The sequence below is a fragment of the Canis lupus genome, chromosome 3 (assembly GCF_003254725.2).
Source record: "Canis lupus dingo isolate Sandy chromosome 3, ASM325472v2, whole genome shotgun sequence".
Classification (NCBI taxonomy): Eukaryota; Metazoa; Chordata; class Mammalia; order Carnivora; family Canidae; genus Canis; species Canis lupus.
The window spans coordinates 85,746,957-85,769,940 of record NC_064245.1 but is presented as its reverse complement, the minus strand read 5'-3'; the positions used below and the strand labels follow the sequence as shown (position 1 = coordinate 85,769,940).

At 36.1% G+C, this 22,984-nt stretch overlaps 1 protein-coding gene across 1 annotated transcript in view; it reads right to left on the bottom strand.

Annotated features, from left to right (window-relative positions):
* Positions 1 to 22,984, bottom strand: part of DHX15 (DEAH-box helicase 15) — a 59,599-nt gene that overhangs the window by 30,822 nt on the left and 5,793 nt on the right. The window contains exons 2-3 of the mRNA XM_025438627.3: positions 20,643 to 21,078; positions 16,355 to 16,548 (exon numbers count right to left, since the gene is read on the bottom strand). Of these exons, the coding sequence (XP_025294412.1) occupies positions 16,355 to 16,548; positions 20,643 to 21,078 (630 nt within the window). The remainder of the gene's footprint in view (positions 1 to 16,354; positions 16,549 to 20,642; positions 21,079 to 22,984) is intronic.

Below are 22,984 nucleotides of genomic sequence, written 5' to 3'. Positions count from 1 at the left end.
TTTAAAAGCAGTATAAAAATGTAAAGTCATCATTTATGATTTCACTATTTTGGGTCTTTATTTTTCACAAATTAATCTAACCTAATCTTTCATGGACCAACTTGGTATTTCTAGTTAATACCGTTTGTTGGAGCAGTTAAGTTCACCAAATTGACAATGTACAGCAGAACTGAATCCTTCTCCTTACATCCCTTGAATTTAATTCTAAACTTATTAAGGCTTTTGGCAAACGAATCCATCCTTATTCTATATATTTTAGGCTTCTTTCTTCTTTGATCATATTTTTAAAAGTAAACTACATTTCTGGAGTTGACACTGCATTACCTGCAAGATTATTTTATATTAAGACCATGAAAGAAAAAACAGTGCCAATTAAACTATGACTCAATGCCTTAACGACAGTGTGGTGCAGTGCATGAATCAGCTATAGCCTCTAGCTACTTTAAATTATCTCTGATCTATTTGAGAACATTTAGTAATTTCTCCTGACTTCAGCTGCTAATTACTGACATGAGATAGGCAATCCTTTTGCACATCATCTCAATAGCAAAACATAATACAGTTCCATCTACTTGTGAGTAACTACCTCAGATCCCACAGACCTCATCTGGTCTTTTGCAGGGGAAAAAAAAAAAGAAATGAACTAGTAGTGACTCTTCAAATGATAAGTATTTGCTTAAATACTATAAAATTTACACCATGCTGTTCAGTTTCCAAGCTTACTCAATTCAACATGGAATCCCACTGTAATCTTTCTGAAAACATTTTAATTAGTAAATAAACCCAGTACACATAGTTTCAACTGTAGCACATTACTTATTTGATGTACAAGTAGATCAAGTTCAAGCATTCACAGGCAATAACCACCACCAAACTGCTACCAGTTTATAAGACTCTCAGATTGTAAAAATGTGCCTCAGTCTCACATATTAAAAATGTGAAAAAGTCACAGAACTGACAAAAGTATCAGGCTTTAACTTGAAAACTCCTTCAAACTCATTAAAAAAAAAAAAAAAAGCCATTCTTTTTGACCTTTTTCCTCCATACATTCCTTAACCTTCAGACACCACAGGTAGAGAGGCATTCAAAAGCACAGCTAACCCAAATACTCATTCTTTTATATTTTTCTGAGGGGAAATGTTGTAAATGGCAGAAGAGATACTGTACGTTAATGAACTATTTGCCTTGTTTTATTAGAAACTACGCATAAAATACGTACTATGTTAAATAGTCAACTAAGCCTGACTTCCAGACTCCGGAGATAGACTCCTAACAGATGTCTCAATACTTGATCATCACTCAGTGATCCAATTATGAGATGCTACTCTTACCTCTACTGCATCACAGGAGCATAGGAAGCTTGCTGTCTGTGCAACAGAGAGCTTCAGGAAAAATTACACCTGTAGGGACACCTGGGTGGCTCAGTTAAGTGTCCGACTCTGTTTCAGCTCAGGTCATGATCTCAGGGTCCGGATGAAGCCCCAAGTTGAGTCAGGCTCTGTATTCAGTAGGGAGTCTGCTTAAGATTCTCTCTGCCAACGCATGCATGCAAGCTCTCTCCTTCTTTCAAATAAATAAAGTTGAACGGTCTCTTAAAAATACAATCAATATTGCTGCGTTTCCAATGTAGGAAATTCACTATTAGTAGTTAACTTTCCCAGGGTCTCAAAACCAGTTAAATAGTTTAAGACTAGGTATCAGCACACTGATGCCCATTGCTGGGCCCCTCCTACACTAATACAATCTCTTCAAAGTCCGAGAAAAATATACATATAAATACAACAGCAAAAGTTACCTAGTGTGGGGGTGGAGATTGGAAAGGGGGGGGGGGAGTAGTTTGTAAACTCATCTGTGATCTACCAAAAACAGGTTAATATTAAAACAGTACTACTCTTCCCTTTCTTTATCCTCTGAAAAGACTGCAGGGGATGCTCTTAGCCATAACTTTTTTTTTTTTTTGCCCTGATTTAATTGACCCAACTGTTAAGATGGCCTTTTGTTTTTTTTTTTTTTTTAAAGATTTTATTTATTTATTCATGAGAGACAGAGAGAGAGAGAGAGAGAGAGAGACATGCAGAGGGAGGAGCAGGCTCCATGCAGGGAGCCTGGCATGGGACTCCATCCCAGGTCTCTAGGATCACACCCTGGGCAGAAGGTAGGCGCTAAACCGCTGAGCCACCCAGGGATCCTGTTTTTGTTTTTATTTGAGAAAGAGAGCCAGAGAGCACAAGGGGGGGTGGGGGGGGGGGGGAGGAGGGGGAGGAAAAGCAGGCCTCCCACTGAGTAAGGGGCCCAAAGCAGGGCTCAATCCCAGGACCCTGAGATCATGACCTGAGCTGAAGGCAGAAGCTTAACTGACTGAACTACTGGCATCCTTTTTTTTTTTTTAATTAGATAGATAGATGATAGATTGATTAGATAGATTTTACTTACTTATTGATTGATTGAGAGAGAGAGAAAGTCAAACAGACTCCACACTGAGCGTGGAGGACAGGACATCTCATCACAACCCTGAGATGAAATCAACAGTTGGAGGCTTAACCAACTGAGCCAGCCAGGCACCCCAGCTGGCCTTTTGTTTTAAATCAGGGAAACAGCTAGACCTCCCAAATACATCTGTATCTTCTATATAGAAATTTTTAGAAAAATCAACCCGTTACCAGATGCAAGTCAGATAAAAAAGTGTTTCCCCAAAACAGTTATGTCCTTTTCCTCCTCCTCCCCATCTTGCTTTATTTCTGAATAATCCTCTCTTTAAGTGTTCCAAAATGAGCAGATTTCTGCCATCTAACATCTTTCTCATGTGTCACCTCAAAAATTCTAATTTTGTCTCTGCTGGTATATCTTATGAACATCTGAGAAACATACATATTTTTATCGGAAAACTAGCTTGTCAGACCTTGAGTTTGGGGACAATTCTTTTGCTGTACATCGCCACAATCACAGACTCCTACCAGCATGCTTTGATTACTAGACTTCAGGCAGTCTTTTCCATTGTATCATATTCATACTCAATTTTTTTGTATGTGCTGTATGTGTGAAGTTTTGAAGTTTTAAATAAAAAAGTGTGCCAGTATGAACATAAGCAATTGATTTTAGGAACACTGGACTTTTCTTAAAGTACATTAAGTGGCTGGAACTATAGACATGCTGTTCACTGGCAAGATAGAGGGGATTAAGACCCAAACAAGTTCAATAGGTCAAATGTCAAAACAACAGAGACCAATCAACTGACCTGGCCCATTTCAAGAACAGAGGGGAGGCTGAGAGCAAGACCACACACCTATCCTCCCCAGGTTTCCCTCCCTCTCTGATTGTCCTTCCATCTAGACTCTCTGGCCCTTGTCACTGTTGTTTACTCATGCTAAAAAAAAACAGAAGGAAAGGTCCCATGCTTTGCCTAATTAAGCCACTACCAGATTTACTGGCAACTATGGCACATTTGAGGTGATATTTTTTGTGTTCAGGGTGACTTGATTCTTTCTGTTGTTTTGTTTGGAACGAATGTTTACCTGTGTCTTTTACAGTTTTTGCTTGTTTTTTTGTTTCCTTTTTAAATTATGTGTGGCATTGTGTGTGTGTGTGTAATTAAAGCCTTTATTAACCTCAAGAAAAAAGGGAAGCTACCCAATGATTTGCTATACTACTAGATATATGAAGCTCCCTGCTTTAAAAAAAAAAAAAAGGGGGGGGGGGGATCCCTGGGTGGCGCAGCGGTTTAGCGCCTGCCTTTGGCCCAGGGCGCGATCCTGGAGACTCAGGATCGAATCCCACGTCGGGCTCCCGGTGCATGGAGCCTGCTTCTCCCTCTGCTTGTGTCTCTGCCTCTCTCTCTCTCTCTCTCTCTGTGTGTGTGACTATCATAAAAAAAAAAAAAAAAAAAAGTGACCAAACACCAAGCACAGAAAAAGGCAGAACCAAGTACTGGACATCCTATAAAAGTCTTAGCCATTTCCCTTTTACGTTTTATACCCTCCATAGTACTAATGGAATATTTAACCAGACTCAGGCATCAGTCACAAAAAATAGTGTCACAATAATAAAACTTGTGATTACCTAATTTTGAAGTTTCAATAACAGACTAAACTGCATAAGAGAGTCAAACTCTACATTTGAATGGATACCCTATTATCCAGTGTTTCTGTTTTAAAACAAAGACTCACTAAAAAGTTTTCTGTGTTACCTGTGAACTGGTTAGAAATACAAAACTTGGGTCTCATCCCTGACCTACTTAGAAATTTTGAAGATGAGGCATGGCAATCTGTTCTAACAAGCTTTCATGTATTTGATTCTAATATGCTTGCTAAAGTATTAGAATCACTAGCCTAAATCAAGTGAAACAAGAGGCAGATTAAGTAGATGCCTAAAGCAGCAAAACATCCCTGAAAAATAAGTCAGAAACAGTTGATATTTTCAACCATGACTACTATCTAATTAATAAAATACACAAAATATCAAAACATGTAAGAATAATTTGTGTGCTGAGTAGTACGAGCTTACATAGCTTGAGTATTTTTTTTGCAACAGGCACGTGCAAATAGCATAGTACAACTACAAGCCAGCTGCTAACCCTGATCCTAGCCAATATCATCAATTCCGACATGAACACGGTATGATAAAACATTACAGACTACAAAGGTATTGTTTAGTTTTGTGTTTACATATATTTAGAATTTTTTGAAAAATTCCTCAACTTGCCTGGTTCAAAGAAAAAAGAACCACAAAAAGGTGAAATGGTTTCCTAAAATGTACACCAGAAATTCTAAATTGTTTAATGAACTCTGATCTGTATCAAATTATTTGTAAGTTTAATGAATGTCAAGTAATGAAAAACTGTCTATAGGGGGAAACAATTCCCAATAACTTAGTATTATGTTCCCTGGTGTAGGAATGTGCTTAGAGACACAGTTGAACCTTCCTAAATCCCTATCTCAAGCCTTATATCTCTCTAAAGAAATTCCATATTGATCCAAGATGTGTAAAACAAAAAACTAAAACACATGGATTCATAGAATTATTCAATACACTGAATACATCTTTAATTAAGAACACTTGTATAAAATTCAAGTTTCTGCATGGCATGATGTGTGATAAACAAAGAAACATGGTAAAGTGAGCAAAAATTGGAACTTAAATTCAGAATGCCAATTTTGTTAAGAAAGTTGCAACCTATATCCAGAATGCTAATCCTGTGAAAAGCTCCTACAGTCAATATAAAAAAGGCCAACTAACCAACCACAGAAAGATGGGCAAAGAATGTGAACAAACACCAAGTTTATTACTCCCATAATACTGTACATTTTTTTTTTTTTCAAATTTACCTTCTCTGTGATTGGGATGCATTTTAAAATAGCCCCTTACAAAAATGACTGTCAAGCAAGTAGCAATAATTCTGGAAAGATGAGAAAGCACTAGTCTCAGATCCAAAAAGAAACACAAATGACTCAAAAATACATGTAAAGATGCTCAATTTCATATAAAAGAAATGCAAATTAAAACAATAATATTCCATTTTTCACTTAAAATACTGACAAAGAAAAGTTCCATATTACACTGTGGGCAAGGATACATAAAGTGACACTCATTTGCTCATTCCTTACTGGTCAGAGTAGATAAATCTCTATAAAAGGCAATCTGGCAATCTAATAAAATTCAAACATACCCTGTGACTCAACCAATTTCATCTGAAGGTAATTCATTTCAGATATATACCTGCGCATTTGCAGAAAAATGTGTACACAAGGTTTTCTAAGAGGGTACTAAGGACAGTGTTTTTAATAGCAAAAACTACAAATCTGAGTGTCCATCAAAAGAATGAAACAATATACAGTCATTAAAAATAATAAAGCATCTTTATATTTACTGTTCTAGAACAATATTAAGTGAAATCAGCAACCATGTCTTGAACCAATCCCTGCTCCAACACTGAAAATCCTAGTTATGTAGTGCTCTTGCAATACTGTTAGGATTTGGTTACCTTTCAAAGTATAGGTTTTATTCTAGCGTAATTACACATGCAGATAAATCAAAACTGCATTTCTAAAGAATCCAAAACTTGACTCAGCACGACCCAAAGAAATTTTTGGTAACTGCTTCCAAGTTTATCATAAATGACTAGCATTGTTTAATTTGAGTAGTAAGATTTACTGCTTTCCAAATTACCTAGGAAAACTTTACAAATACTTAGACATAAGAGAATTACATGGAGATGAGGAATGAGGATGGTGAGGAACAACACTTTGAGTGGTTAAGAATACACCCTTGTGAGCAGCCCGGATGGCTGTGGTTTAGCGCCGCTTTCAGTCCAGGGTGTGATCCTGGAGGCCCGGGATCGAGTCCCATGTCAGGCTCCCTGCATGAAGCCTGCTTCTCCCTCTGCCTGTGTCTCTGCCACTCTCTCTCTGTGTCTCTCATGAATAAATAAATAAAATCTTTAAAAAAAAAAAAATGCACCCTTGTTACAAGATAAACCTAAGTTAAAGCCCCTACTTTCTTCTTGGCATTTGATCTTGAACATCAACTTCTCTAAAGCACCATTTGTAAAATGTGAATATGGTGGCTTTTGCTTAAATGAAAGAAAAGAATGTATCTAAAGCACCTACTATACCAATTATCTGGCACTTGTAAAATAACTACAAATAGAATTCTATACTAGCTCTTAACTAACCTTTCCCTAATAAATCCTTGGAATAACCTTACCCTCTGTATAACACACTGTGTTATAGCCACATGTCTGTCTCTACCAGCTGGGTCAACATAATTATATTTACATGTAATGACAAGCTCTTAGCGCAGAAAAGAGTTGTATAGATGTTTCTTGTTACATGCTTCACAAAAGCTTGAAAAACAGGAGTCTCATACACACACGAAACTATCAAATGTATGACATAACTACAAAAGAGTGAAAGGGAGTCTGGAATTTCAGAATTTCTAAAGACAATTCTCTTGAATTCCAGAAAAGTAACACCTGTGTATTTTTCAAGTGTGTGAAGTTTAAATACCACTGTTAAGATCTAGACTTTTTAATTGCATAATTGAATTCCAAACAACTTATATTCAAGGAAATGGTGATGGTCCTATATTAAAAGACTGATGAATAAATATACAGGTTTTAAATTAAACTTTTTTTAAAAGATTTTATTCATTTATTTTTTTTATCTTTTTAAAAGATTTTATTTATTTATTCATGAGACACACATAGAGAGGTAGAGACACAGGCAGAGGCAGGAGAAGCAGGCTACATGCAGGGAGCCCAAAGCAGGACTCAATCCCGGGAATCCAGAATCACGCCCTAGGCCGAAGGCAGACACTCAACCACTGAGCCACCCAGGCATCCCTTAAATTAAAATTTTAAAAAAGTTTAAGGCATTTTTTTTTTTTTTTACTATTTACTACTAAAACTTAGATTAACCCACTACAATCCAATAAGGTCGTATGAGTGCCTGCACTAAAAACTACACATATTAAAATGCCTGCACAAAAAGGTATGTAGAATTTTTTAAGTTATACTAGATCAAGACCTCTAAAATAGACCATAACCAAAAAAACATTTATTCACTTTTTTCCTCCCTACCATATAACCTATTTTTGTGTAAAGCCCCTATCCATAGACGGGGCACCTGGCTGGCTCAGTCGGTAGAGCACACAACTTGAACTCTGAGTTTGAGCCCCACACTGGATACAGAGATCACTTAAAAATTAAAAAAAAAAAAAAAAATTTTTTTAAAGTAAAGCAACCTCAGGACACCTGGGGTCTCAGTGGTTGAGTGTCTGCCTTTGGCTCAGGGCGTGATCCCAGATTCCCAGGATGGAGTCCCACATTAGGCTCCCCACAGGGAGCCTGCTTCTCCCTCTGCCTGTGTCTCTGCCTCTCTCTGTGTCTCTCATGAATAAATACAAAAAAATCATTCAAATAAATAAATAAATAAATAAATAATAAATAAATAAAGCAGCCCCTTGCAGTAGAATACTTTTTGAATGACAACAGTAAAAGAAGAGAATGACAAAACTAAAACAGCTTGCACTTACCAGGAACTATATTAGAAGAAAAAAAACACATATAGTATATAGGGACTTTATAAAATACAACTCTTTTCACTACTATAAATACAGTGAGCCTGAATACCCACAACTTACCCATCCTTCACAATGTCAACATTATGGTCAATTACCAACTTTTAAAAATGCTCACAGTGAATCAGGAGCTACTGAGAGTCATCAAATTACCTTCCTCCAACAATTCTTCCAATATCAAGTTATTTCTACATGCCATAAGTACAAAAATAAAGACGGGATCATCTAAGTATACATAAGTCAGTTTATTTTATTTTTTTTAAAGATTTTATTTATTCATGACAGACACACAGAGAGAGGCAGGGACACAGGAAGAGGGAGAAGCAGGCTCCATGCAGGGAGCCCAATGTGGGACTCGATCCCAGGTCTCCAAGATCACACCCCAGGCTGCAGGCAGCGCCAAACCGCTGCGCCACCAAGGCTGCCCCATACATGAATCAGTTTAAAACAAAGTTATTTACCTCTTTTAGGTGATCTGGCTATTTCTGGATTCACTGTTACCTTTAAAGTCTTCTCTGTGTCCATAATGCTAGAACACTGTACTTCTCAATATATGTAAGTTCTATGAACTTATGTTAAAAAAAAAAAAGCCCTTACGGGGGGCACATGGTGGCTCAGTGGGTTAAGTGTCTGCCTTTGGCTGAGGTCATTCATTACTCAGGGTCCTGGGATGGAGCCCCACGTCAGGCTCCCTGCTCAAGCAGGGTGTCTGCTTCTCCCTTTCTCTGCCCCTCCTCACTCATGTGAGCTCTCTCTCTGTTCTCTCAAATAAATATATAAAATCTTAAAACAAAAACAAAAACCCTTACAAACCTGATCCATGTGAACACAGCAGTTAAAAAAAAATAAGACATTTCGTTGTTCAATATTAAGATCTCCCAAAGGGCAGTTTATGTATAATTCCCTAGCACAGTCCAAGTTTAGATTACTGTAGAACTTTAACATCTATTTATATATCCAGTAAAGAGAAGAGTAAACTACTTCCTTCTTTGGATATAAACAGGTAACTTTACTTGCTACAGTAAGTTGATTAAATTTGTTAAATGAAATCTTATTTCCAGAGAATAATTATATTCTTCCCTTATGATTCAAAACAATTTATATTATTGTTTTTCATACTCAACATGTGATGCCATAATACTACTGGCAGAGGCATTTCATTATTCTATATTCCTTTCAAAGACAGTATCTTTGAAAAGCTCTATTTTTGATAGTTGCTCTAATAAAAAGCAAATATTAGGCAAATATCAGTGTAAAACAAACAGTAAGTAAATAAAGGTGGCAGTGTCCATCCGACTCTAAAGTTTAAGAAACTGCAGTGTTCAACTGGCAAAGATACCACACTAGTAGATAATGGTGATTAATAATGAAATAAAAAGATTTTTCCTCCAATATATGTGTGGTATTTGTTTAAAGGCTACTAAGTTGTTAGAACATAAATACTTAACTATGTTTTTAGGACTAAACTAATAAACGGAATTCTGAGTTATTTCTTCAGGACAGGGTACTGTGAAGACTGAGACATTAAGCATGAAACTTTGAACCAAGGTAGCATGGGAACTTCTACTCTACTTAAAACCTAGCTCATCTAGTTAATCGGCCTATCTAAGTCTCTCTACCCTTCTCAGCTCAGATGAAATACCTTCTCCTCTGTGAAATCATCTACATAATTCGTGTGACTGAGTCAAACTATCTTCTTCATTGCTTCACAGCCTAAGTCCCCAACCAAGAAGTCCCAAGAGAAGAACCAGAGATAACACAGTTCCTTTATGCACATAATGTTATTTTTAATTTGTAAAAGGATAAACATACATTTATATAGGGTCAAGTTCAACTTGATACATTCAAACACTAAACTTACTACAATCACAACCTATATATAGCATTTCTTACAATGAGAACTACTAGACGTGAACAGTCACATGGAAAGGCACCACACAGTATTTTGAATTTGGAATCTACAATGTTGCAATGCATTTCTACTACCAAAAAACAGACAAAAAGAAAGCAAACAAAACCTCAAACCTCACTTCTATATAAATAGCCTCACAGTTCTGAGATCAGCATTCAAAGCATACAGCTTTATTTGGGCAAACAGCTAAAACACATGTGGTATGTTTCAGTTAGCTATGTAAATCAACAAAAAGAAATGCCTAAGAAATTAACAACAGAAGGCAACTAAATTCTTTTCAAAATACACTGCCCATTCCTCACGTTTTTAAGGAAATGCCTATCATCCTCACAACAGAATTTACAGAAAGCTATTATGAATGTATAGGTTCTATTTAATATTTCGTAAGATGTTAGCACTGTAAACAAAGAGCCTTCTATAACTAAACCCTTCCCAAGTACTTAAGCATAAACACAAAGGTCAAATGTAATAATATATGCATACCTTTAGGAAAGAAATCAAGTTTGTTTTCATGAATTAACAAAAGCCAAAGAATTCTAATTCTAAGGTGATGATGATGAGTTTTCAGTATGACAGAAAACATGCAAGTGGTAAACAACCACATTTATTCTTTATTACTGCTCCTTGACTAAAGATTTTGTAAAACTACCTTTATCTAATCCCAATGCTATACTTGAATTAGAATAAAATCTACCATGTAACAGGTGTTCAATAAATTAGTATATAATCAATGTTTATATAATTAATGGTCTTTAAGTACCAGGCCTATTTCCAGGGCTTACCTCTAGCTCTAAAAGAATATTTGCATTTATTCATTCATTTCAGAGACAAGTAACATCAAGTTTTAATTTCAGTTAAAACCCAAATTATAATTCAATTGCTGCACTAAAAGGAACTTTATTAAGTTGTTTTTATTGTCTCTTTTTAATTAACTGGGTTAACTGGTTAAAAGATTCAATAATTTCCCAAACTGAAAATCTACCACCACTATCAGCAGCAACAAAAGTAGAACTGTTGACTTAGCACTTGCTGGGCGACAGGAATTACTCTAAGGGCTCTACACGAATTACGCTATTTTATCTCAGAACAACCATATGAGGTAGTTATTATCACCTCTATCTTCTGAAAAAGCAATAATCACAGGGAGGTTAATTAACATTGCCAAGATCACAGCTAATAAGTGACAAAGCTGGGACACAACTCCGGCCATGTAATCTTAGTCTGTGGTTTGGGGTGTATTTCCTTTTGATTCTCTTTTCAACTCACCCTTTTAAGGAGGTTGCCTTATAGGAAACCCACTGTGGAATCTTTAAGTAGTCTTTTTATGCAGTTAGTGCTTCTAACTCTTATTTCCAGGGGCCCAAAGAATCTGCTACAGCAATGCCAGGTAAATCCTTCTTCTCAGTGTCAACCTCAAAGGTACTATACCAGCCAGCTCCTTATTGTAGCTGTGTTTCTACTGGAATCTCCTTACTTATTAAATATTTTTAGATTTTCTTTCATCTTCTTGTCTAGATTGCCTTTTTGAGATTAAAAAATGCATAAAGTTTCTGACACATATTGCATAGAATAGTACTTCTTTGGCTGGTTTTTCAAAACTTTTCTCCCTTCCTTTTTCTCCCTCTCCCTTTTCTCCTTGTAAACAAGGGGTTTATCACACCGTGAGACCCTAAGTTCTGTTCATTCTTATCACTCAATTATAGATTTAAACTACGTCCTGTCCGTAACTTTTCCTGATTTTTCCAGCAGCTTGTCCTGAAGCTATATATACAAACAACTCAGGATAGTACAGGTCTTACAAAACACATGTCCTTGAAAGAGTTACAACACTTTCTGCTTCATAAACATTACCCCAGATCAATTCCTTGGCCTGTGACAGATGCCAAAATTGAAATGAATCTGATACCAAAAGCAAAAGATTCAGAAGAGAAGGCAAATTATAAATTATATACACCAAGTCACCCTATCATTACACACTCTCCACCAAGAAATCAGGGGAAAATGTCTTTTCATGAAAAAGTTACCCATTTTTCACGATTATGTCAAAGATTCACCCGCAGTCTACAGTGTAGTGACAAATTTCACTCTCCTCTGTTGCCTTTTCCATCTCAGGGTTTTTTTCCCTGAAATTCCATCCACAAGGCAAGTATAAAGATAGAGACACAAACTCTGTTTCCCAAAGAGTTTATGCAAAAAAAGAAATCAATCTTTAGTTATCCATACAGTCCATAAGCCAGTCCTGTAACATCTCAAGTGATCTGGCATGGAAATGCTGACTTAACACAAATCATCTGAATACTTTAAAAAATACACAGACTGCAGTGTCCCTTAAAGTAAAAAATACTCTTTTTTCCCTTCAGAAAGAAAGTTTTTTATTTTTATTTTTTAAGATTTTATTTACTTATTCATGAGAGACACAGAGAGTGGCAGAGACACAGGCAGAGGGAGAAGCAGGCTCCCTGCGGGGGGTGAGCCTGATTGATACAGGACTTGATCCCAGGATTCCAGGATGACACCCTGAGCCAAAGGCAGATGCTCAACCACTGAGCCACCCAGGTGCCCCCCCCCCGCAAAATTCTTAAAAATGCTGTTCCATCTGCCAAGAAAGCTTTGCTCCCTGTACCCCAATCCCTACCCTGTTGAACTATCACTTTCAATTCAGGCCTTTATTCCATCCGCTCTTTTCCAATCTAAATTGAATTTTCAAATCATGCTTTCACACAAACCCCAGTATTCTCTTTCTGAAGCCTAATCACAATTTGAAATTATATTTACTTTATTTACTTTATGGGGACAAGAACCAGATTACTTTTTAGTACTGTATCTAGCACTGTCCAACACACAAGATAATTAAATGAACAACTAACTTATCATTACTTATGTAAATTACTGGGTTCCCTCAACATCAAAATATCTCAGAATTTTGTAGCTGGGGAGGGACAAAAAGGAAATAACTAAATTAGCTACAAAACTACCAACTTCAAATGTTATGTCTGCCTGAAAGCTCAAGACTATTAAACTATTTTATTACCTAAAAAACAATTATCAGCTCCCTCAAAATAAATGGAGATTTCTCAAAATTTGTCGTAACTTCAAAGTGCTTCTTAAAATCCACTGAAACAGTTTATTACCTCATCTTCCTTAAAGTGAATTATATTTTCACTGACTAGTCACAAATTTGGCAACATCTTCCACTGACTAGTGTGCTCTTCTTTAACTAGCTCACTTTTTTTCTCCCAAAATTTCCAAGCCAAAATAGCAAAAGGAACATAAGTATTTTGCAAAAGGAATACTTCAGAAAAGCAACAGAAGCAGGCAAAAATCATAACAAGTGATACATAAAAACCATTTACAGTGGTAGCCGTTTGAAAACTAACTTGCCTGAGACATCTGAATAAATGAGAGACACAGAAGGAGGCTGAGACATAGAAGGAGAAAACATAGAGAAAAGAAAACTAACTTGTTTGAGACTGGACAGGTTTTTAAGACTAGTCTAATAGAGAGAGTACACTAATTTACACTAGAACCAATTCTCTGAAAACAGCACAATATTAGATCAAGGATCTAGAATTTATGGATATATGTCCCATACACCAGAAAAGGTATCTTTAGATCCCGCCCCCCCTTTTTTAAAGATTTTATTTATTAATCATGAGAGACACAGAGAGAGAGAGAGAGAGAGAGGCAGAGACACAGGCAGAGGGAGAAGCAGGCTCCATGCAGGAAGCCCGATGCGGGACTGGATTCCAGGACCCCAGGATCACGCCCTGAGCCAAAGTCAGATGCTCAACTGCTGAGCCACCCAGGTGTCCCGATACCTTAGATCCTCAGTGTACACAGAGATTTAAAGATACATTAATTTAAAGTACTCTGAAACAAATTTAATTAGTAAAAAAGTGTGTTTACTGTCAATAATGAAATCAGGAAAAATGTGGTTGAATTCTGAGTCCCTCAGACAGAATCTTCGGAAGTTAGTCCTCTTCACCATCCTTCTATGGTGAAAATTAGCAGCTTTTTACCTGACTAAATAATGGATACATAGGCTTTTTACATCCAAGACTGCCCCTGAACAACACAGGTTTGAACTGCACAAGTCCACTTATACACAGATTTGTTTCAATACAATACAGGACTGTACATGTATTTTCTCTCATGATTTTTCCCTCACCTTATTTTGAGAATATGGTAGATAATACATACATACCTACATAATGTGCTAACTGTTAATAGTGAGGTCAACAGTAGGCTATTAGTAGGTAATTTGTGGCAAAGTCAGAAGTTAAACACAGATTTGTGGGGGGTGGGGGCAGGAGGTGCTCCTACCCTCTCCATGGCTCAAAGGTCAATAGTGTTATGAGAAGAGCTCCAGGAGGAGACTGATAGGTGTCCTAGGTATTCACTCTTCCTACCCAACTGATTAATGTAACTGATCCTTAAATCTTGGCTGTTTTAACATCTGGGGTTCTCAAAAAATGAGTTGATAGATAACTATACAAAATATATCTAGGGATTTATACTCCCATTTAGTGAAGCATTCCTATTATCAAAACTATCACTTGCTCCATACTCTTATATTGGATTTAGTATCACATAAAGACAGTATTACGTTAGCTTCTATCTCTTCAGATTCTCCAAGATATCCCAGTAAGCTTGCCCTGTCCAGAATTAAGCGGAGATTTTTGTTTAAAGTTTAGTTATAGCCTCTGGGAATCATTCCGTAAGAAAACATCACAATGCCAAAAATACGTTCATTTTGATCTATCAAATCTATTTTTATGTTACTTGTCATTCCCTATTAACCGAACCAAAATCTTTCACAAGTATACCTTTTGAAAACCTTCCACTTCCTACCACACACACACAGACCCAATATTGCATATAACTTGCCTCTCCCCAATTTCCAAATTCGTTTTCCCTGTTCAACTGTGGTTTGCCAAAAAAATTCAAGTGAATAATTGTATCATTTCTCCTAAAGATGAGTAAAGCCTGCCCTTTATTGTCCTCAAGTCCTTGACATTATCTACATTTTAAATTAGTATAAAACCTTAAGTTATGATTTATGTAATTCTTTCAAAAATTATATAATTAAAAGTGAACAATGTGATAATCACTAAACTAAAAAGATGCTCTCAATGAAACTTAAGATATAAACCAAAAACATACCCTAAAATCATAAAGACAAGCTGATTTAAGTAAATTGTCCAGCTACTATTAAAAACAATATTTAACTCTTTAACCTGAAGTTCTAATAATGCTTATCAAAGAAACTAGAAAAAAGCTGACATGAAACTTGAATGACTGGATGCTTGGAATAAGGAGATTTTTAAACCTGTGAATATCGTAACTGTATAAGAAACTGTATCTCTGACCTCTGTATTCTGAAATATTTACAGATCAAAGTATAAAACGTCTGATTTGCTTCAAATTATATGGGGCAGGGAAAAGGTTGGGATATGGATGAAACAAGCTGGGCAATGGTCGAAGATGCATGATAAACACATGGAAGTTCATCATACTATTGTATTTCTGTATACATTTGAAAATTTCTACAATAAAAAAAAGAAAATTTCTACAATATATATTTTTCCCTATAAGATTACATATATTTTTGCCATCAGTGACTCATTTCACTACCCATGTAACTTTTTTTTTTCCAGAATTGTCTTTTAAAAAACCTCAGGGAGATTACATTGTGACAAAGAAATCATTTTTTAAAAAATGACTTAAATGTCACATATATACAGAATAAACAGAAGCAACAAAAGGGTAAATTTTTCAAAAGAATTACCATCCAGCAACACAACATTTCCACAACTTAAGCAGAATATAAGTGTAAGATGAAAAAAAATTAGGACAGTTCAAGAAAATATTACAAAAAAGCTCAACATGATAGTCAATCGTGCACCACAGCTATAAAGGAAAAGGACTTTGAGGAGACTCTAAGACTCTATTACACAACAAAAGATTCCTCCTTTTAGCTCATAACATCTGTATGATAATAACTGTATAATTAACATTAAAAGCCCTATCCCCCAAATAATTTCTATTCCATCCCACACAACATTCTTTCTAAAAGAAACTCATTTACTAAGATCTATCACTTTTCTATCACATTTAAATGATACATTTCACCTAAGATACAGCACCAAATAACTAAAATCTGACCTTTGAAGCTGTCTACTGAACAGCTATATACATTACCAGCAAGAAAGAGAATTCATATTAAAAAGTCACCTGCTAAATCTAAGAAGGTCTACTCTTGGACTATTTTAAATTTGGATGACTTGAGACTCCACTATCTAAGCCCTCTATCTAGTGGCAGAAAACCAGTAGAGAAACAAAATATGCATATTTAAAGATAGTACTTACTTAAGAATGGTTTTTGCACTACTGCAGTCTTCAAATCGAATGGAGTAACCAACTTCCTGGCCCAACATCACATCCATTTCATCAGCAACTCTCTGAGCCACACTCATTGCAGCCACTCTCCTGGGTTGGGTACAGGCAACTCCTCTCTTGGGTCCTGGTAATGATCGCATGTACTCCACACACCACTGTGGAATCTATCAAATAATTTCACATTTAAATTAATTCCACTCTGCCAGCATATCAGGTATATTTTACATGTAGTATTTCATTGCATTCTAATAATATAAAACAAAATTCAATTAGGCACACCACAAATTACTATTTAAGACCCAAACTTATAGCATGAGCTCTCCAAGCCAAGGAGGGGCCATATATAACACTAATCCAACGTAACTGTACTTCTGAGCAGGTTAGGTCCACTGAGGCTATGCTGAATATGCTCTACAGTGTCAACTATTCTATCATTAAGCATTTCTCTATACACTGGAAAAAAACTCAACTTATGAAAAATTCTACTTTATAACAAATGTTGAGTCTCCAAAAATATTCTCAGAAATAATAAATTCTTATGCAATTTGAATTACAAAATGCAGGTGAAAATAGAAATCACAAACCCTTGTGGTTATAAACCTGTATCTTTTACGTCAATACAAATTAAGTTGGTAAGCTCCTATTCTTCTGCCTTCAAGAGAGGTATGTACAACAGAACACCACCTTAGGTGCCATCTTAAAAGTCAATTTCAATAACTGTCAATCTCAAATTCAACAGCACCTAGAGAAAAATACCAACAAGCACAAGTTGGTTGGCTGCCAGGACAATGGCACATTTTCTCCTTGTTCCATCAATAGAACCTCTAATTTCATGGCTCTTCACTCACTTACCTGGGTAAGAACCATGGGAAAAATCTTAAGTGATCACTACATTAAATGGGAGTCCACTGCTATAAAGTCATGATAGGTCTCCAACAAAGCATTCAAAAGCCTGTCAAATACTACAGAAAATGTGTGTGTGTGTGGGGGGGGGAGGGGTGTTACAGGATTTGTACAAATGCACCTGAAGAATACTGGTTGCTGTACCATTACTACATTTTAGTTAGGTTACTTGTGCAAACTGGGGATAAGTGTTTTCACTTACAAATATCTGAAAGGGGAGGGATGACTATGTCGCTTCTCTAAGAATGTAACAATGCCTATCTTTAAAAGGACTTAAAATGAACAGAAATAAATACTACCCTAAAAGTGAAGGATCTCTCTAGGCTTGTAAACCCACAAACCAAAGTTTAAAAGATTTTCCAGCGAAGTTTCATATCTAATCTCAGCAAGCTTCTTACAAAGGCAAAATGTACTTTTTAAGACCAAATAAAATGAAATTCAAAGAAACATTTACCATTCAGTTAAAGCTATTTAAAGCTCGTTGGAATGAGCTTGGAATTCTCAAGGCAAAAATGCTCAAATTTTGGAATTCTCAAGGCAAGAATTTGCAAAGTTTTTTAAATTCACTCCAGTGAAACGGATAACTTACTCCCATTTTAAAAGTAAGATATAAACAGTTTTAGCTAATTCAGCAGTTTTTGAACTTTTGATCTCAGGACTTTTATACTCCTAAAATAACCAAGGATGCCAAACAACTAATAGACTTACTGTATGAGGAAATTAAACTCAAAAGCTGTTACAATATTAATTTCTAACAAAAGAAACCCATTCTATGCTAACACATTTTCTATGAAAATTACATCTTCCAAGTAAGAAAAAAGAAAACAAAAAATTAGCAAGAAGACTACACTGTTTTGCATTTTTGCAGGTCTCTAATGTCTGGCTTAATAGAAGACACTTGGATTCTCTTACTGGTCTCAATTTAAATGTGTTGCACTATTTTTGTTCTGTTGAAGTATACAAAAAATTCCCAGGACCTCTGAAAGAGTTGCAGGAGCCTTCAAGGGTTCCCAGACAATATTTGGAAAATGGCACAGTCAATGCATCTATTCATATTTCTAAGAATAGACTGAAGAAGGGAAGTGGGAACTGAAATACGCAGTGTACTGGCCTGTTCAAACCAGGGATGATTCCTTCCTTTCAGCTTCTTCTCTTCCTCCATTTGAAGCTACCTTCCTAAAAACTGATCCTCAGCCCTCTAGTCTTACTTTACACATTATCCTGATTGGTCTTATTTATTCTCCTGATTTCTAATATTACCTATAATACATTTGACAATCCTAACTACGTTCCCATCCCTAACCTAACGGTCCTTTCCACTTGAGTATCCCAAATTCAAGAAGTTCAAAACCATTTTGCACCTTCCTCCAAATACTTATTAATCCCTCCCACGTCCCCTAAGATTAGTAACTCCACAATCTACTGTTTATTCTATTACCTTATACAGAGTCAAATTTTGCTATGATCTCCTACAAAGTCTGTCGTCCATATACAGAGCATACAAAGCTTTCTCTTCACCAAACCTGTGCCCCCGTTCACACTCAACTGGCTTTAGTTTCTTATATATGGATATAGCATGAACATACCACATTGCAATGTGGGATCAAGTCCCACATCGGGCTCCCTGCATGGAGCCTGCTTCTCCCTCTGCCTGTGTTTTTGCCTCTCTCATGAGTAAACAAATAAAATCTTTAATAAATAAATAAAATAAAGCTTTTCAGCTTCCCTTTGAACCCAACTGCTCTGCAATCCTAGGTACACAAAAACAAACAAAAAATACCACAAATATTCATCCAAATAATTACAAACCTCTCATTTTGAATTGACTTGACCATCTGCATTAACTGCTACTAAAGAAACTCATCTCTGAAATAAGGTTAACCACATAAGACCACAGAATAGCAGAATGAAATAAATATAGCATTGGCTATAAACAATAGCCAATGGGACAAAGTTCTTAATACTGAGCCCACCTAAATCTACTATGCATAACCACAGGACAACCCACTAAAACCTCTAAGACTCTTATGAATCTAAGGCTCATTTTGTTCATCTGTGAAATGGTGATTAACAACTTCCTTGTAAGGTTGTTGACACAAATAATACATACAAGGGACACAGTGCCTAGCTTTATCCAATAGCTAATTAAATACTATGTAGATAAACTAGTTGAAATAATTCTTTTAAATACTAAATAATTCTTTAAAATAAGTTTAAAGTCGTATCTTTTCACACATTAAACTTCCATAAGGTGATAAAAATAAACCTATCAGTTTCAGTTCCTAACATCAATACTAGATTTTCGTTCAGTTATGAAGAAAAATCGTATTCAGTAAGGCTCAGTCTTTCAAAACTTCTTATTCTGGTTGCCACTGTAGCCTTCAAAATGTCTCCATGATATACTCCAATCTAGGTTTGTGGCATATGAAACTTAAATGGTAACTTGCGTATGCAGTACATTCCATTATAAACTTGGGTCACAGGTACATAAACATGGAAAATAAGCCAGGAAGAAACACAGTACAGTCATAATTTCTACATGGTAAGACAAGTTATTAAATTCATTTCGACACTTTCCAGATTTTCCAAATTTTCTACAATGGCCAAGGACTGCTACTTTTGCAATCTCTTAGAAATTTGTGACTGGTCAGGCTCAAACATATGGGAAATATGGTTAACACCTCACTCATAGCAGGAAATGCAAATTAAAAATTATGCTGATACTACTTTTCACATATCAGATTCGTAAATATTCTAATTCCACAGTATAGTCTAATGGATCTACTTGCTCATGAAAAACAACCATCAGAAGCAGCCTAGAGATCGATAACATGGGACCAGTAAACAATGGCTCATCCATTTTTGGAAAATATCCTAGATATATTACTAACAAGATAGTGTTTACTTCTAGGCCAAGTGTAACTAGATGGATGTGGAGGTCATGAATAAAGAGACTTTACTCAGCTCTTCCATCTTTTTAAAAAAAGGATAATTTTCACATGGTTCAAAACAAACAAGAACAAAAACAAAACTATCCCAGTGGTTCCAAATTTCTACTCAGAGCAATAGAATACTTGTACCTCCAAATTTGTACCACCCCAGAGTCAAAGTGATCAGAATGCATCATTCTGCCATATTTAACATTAACAAAACAGCACTGCAATATTCCCCTAGACTCAGGAAAATAGGCACTCCCTACAGGATTCCCACTCTGTGCACTATAAACATCAAAGTAGCTAGTCTTCAGGATGTTCTAGGAGACAGACAAGGCAGAAGGACTTCCAATCAAATAAGCAACATTTAGTAAATGTAAACATTAATACAGTATGTACTGTGGTACACAATAATAACTCACCTGTGTTGTTTTACCAGACCCAGTCTCACCAACCAGTACAAAGGACTGATGCCTAACCAGAATATCTGTAAACCTATCCTTGTATTCCCAAACAGGGAGCTGAAGCCGTTTCTTTAGAATATCATAGTATCGAGGAGTATGGGGTAAGTTGGTAAATGGATTAATGCACTGTGGAAGTGATGTGTGTCCTGCATGTCCTGTGTGTGTTGAATGAGCAGAATGTGTCGAATGTGTTGAATGTGCAGAATGAGTTGAGTGAGCTGAATGGGAAGCTTTTAAAGGTGGTAATCCAGCACTGATAAGCATAGCATTAGTCGAAGCTCGCAATTCCTTCTCCTTTTCTTTCTCCCTTTCCCGCTCTCTATCTCCTCTATCACGTTCTCGGTCTCGATCTTTAGACCGATCTTCACGATCCCGGTCACGATCTCGATCCTTCCTAAAAATAAAAATTTAGAATTCAGATTCTGAATTTTACGCAAAATGTTCTTGGCAGTGTTATAGTCACAAAGAACAGGAATGTCTAACCACCAAATGAATAAACCAATGAATTATGTAAGTATCAGACATAATGAAAAAGACCTTATAATCAAGAATTCTCCATGCCTCACCCATAAATCTTTTTCTTTCCTTGATGAGACCTCAAATTCTCTTAAGGGACCATCTCTTTCTACACCTTTAGCCACCAGCTGTTGTTACACAAGACTCGGACTTGATTGAGTAAAGTAAAACCCCTTCCTACTTATTTAGACAGTAGAAATTAAAGACTGAGAGTAAGGTGGGGGGAAAGGAGGAGAAAATAAAGCAAGAGGGGGATATGGGCATCACAATTTTCCCCAGATTCTCCCTCAAGTTACATGAAAAGTTATTTTTTGCACTGAAAGTATGTTCAAAATTCAAAACTGCTTCTGGACACAAGGACCATTCTACTTCACGTAACAGTAATACAAACATGAGTTAAAGGATTGTAGGTGAGTTCATTTTCAAGTTATGCCTTAAATCAGTTTCCCAATTTTGTTTTATAAGCATGTATTTGTCCTATTAAAAAAAAAAACTAAAATTAAAACACTTCCTTTTGTTTTCATTGTTTTCTCTTGCATGATATCCTTAATAGTAACTGCAAAACTCTGTAAACCTATGTATACTTTGGACATCTATCAAGTGAAATATAACCACTAAAAAAACAAGCTCCACTGAACAATAGTAAGTTGTCTTAAAATGCTAAAATTATGCAGACGGTCACTATACTAAGCCTAGGTCAACTTTAAGTACTCAGTTCTAGTATCTACTTCCAGTTAGCAGGCATGATTCCTAATACAATAATAATTTTTAAATAAGCTTCAGACCAATTCCTATAGCAAACTTCTACAAGGTATTTGGACCCAGACTTGAAATAGTTGAGGCAATATAGAGCTATGAGACAAGCCGCTGAACACCTCAATATTCCTTATCCATAAGACACAAAAGACATACAAACTTCCCATGCACCAATTATCAGTAGCTGAGTAGGAAAAACCATTCATTCCCTATAAAAGCACATCAGCAGGACAACAGAAACCCCTTGACAGAATACAGCTAAAATTCTAGAGACAGCAGGAGTTAGGATGGCTCCCCAAATACAGAAATGTTAAGCAGATCAATCTTAATTTTCTTTTGTCCTCGCTAAAATATAACTGTATTCCACAGGAATTTAAAGTTATTCCATATATACACATACATACACATTTCATATATATACTTTCATATATCCACATATTCATACTTTTCATACAAATATAAGATACATATATAAAAAGTAATCCTCCTCTCTCCCATCCAAGTGTTCACCCCCTACAGAATCACAGGACACACAAGCTAGGATTGAAACCTTTCATCCCATCTGATACAAAGAGAAAGGAAATCAAAGGGAAAAAGAACCCAAAGGATAACCTAATAAACAAAATCAACTCTCAGACTATAGCTTCCTGGGCTATCTTTGAAATATGCCGTCAACCATCCTTTCTTTGCTTATCTCATTCTGCCTTTGGTCTAAGGTACTCATTATTTATATTGCCCCAAATGTGAACGAGAAAGTTTACAACAGAGTACACAGAAATGTGGCCCACAAAGAGAGCAGCATTGTAGCCATGAACATACACGTGGTCACAGAACATAAAAGAACCCTTAAAGAACATCCGGTCTAAAAGCAAAGGATTCACGTGTCTAGTACTTTAGGAGTGGGGCTGGACAGAAGACCATTACATGACCATCAAGAGATGAGACAAAAATATAGTAAGTTTAAGGAGATTCTATACTACAGTACTAGGTACTAACATATGAACCTAACTAACCTTTCAAGGCTTTTA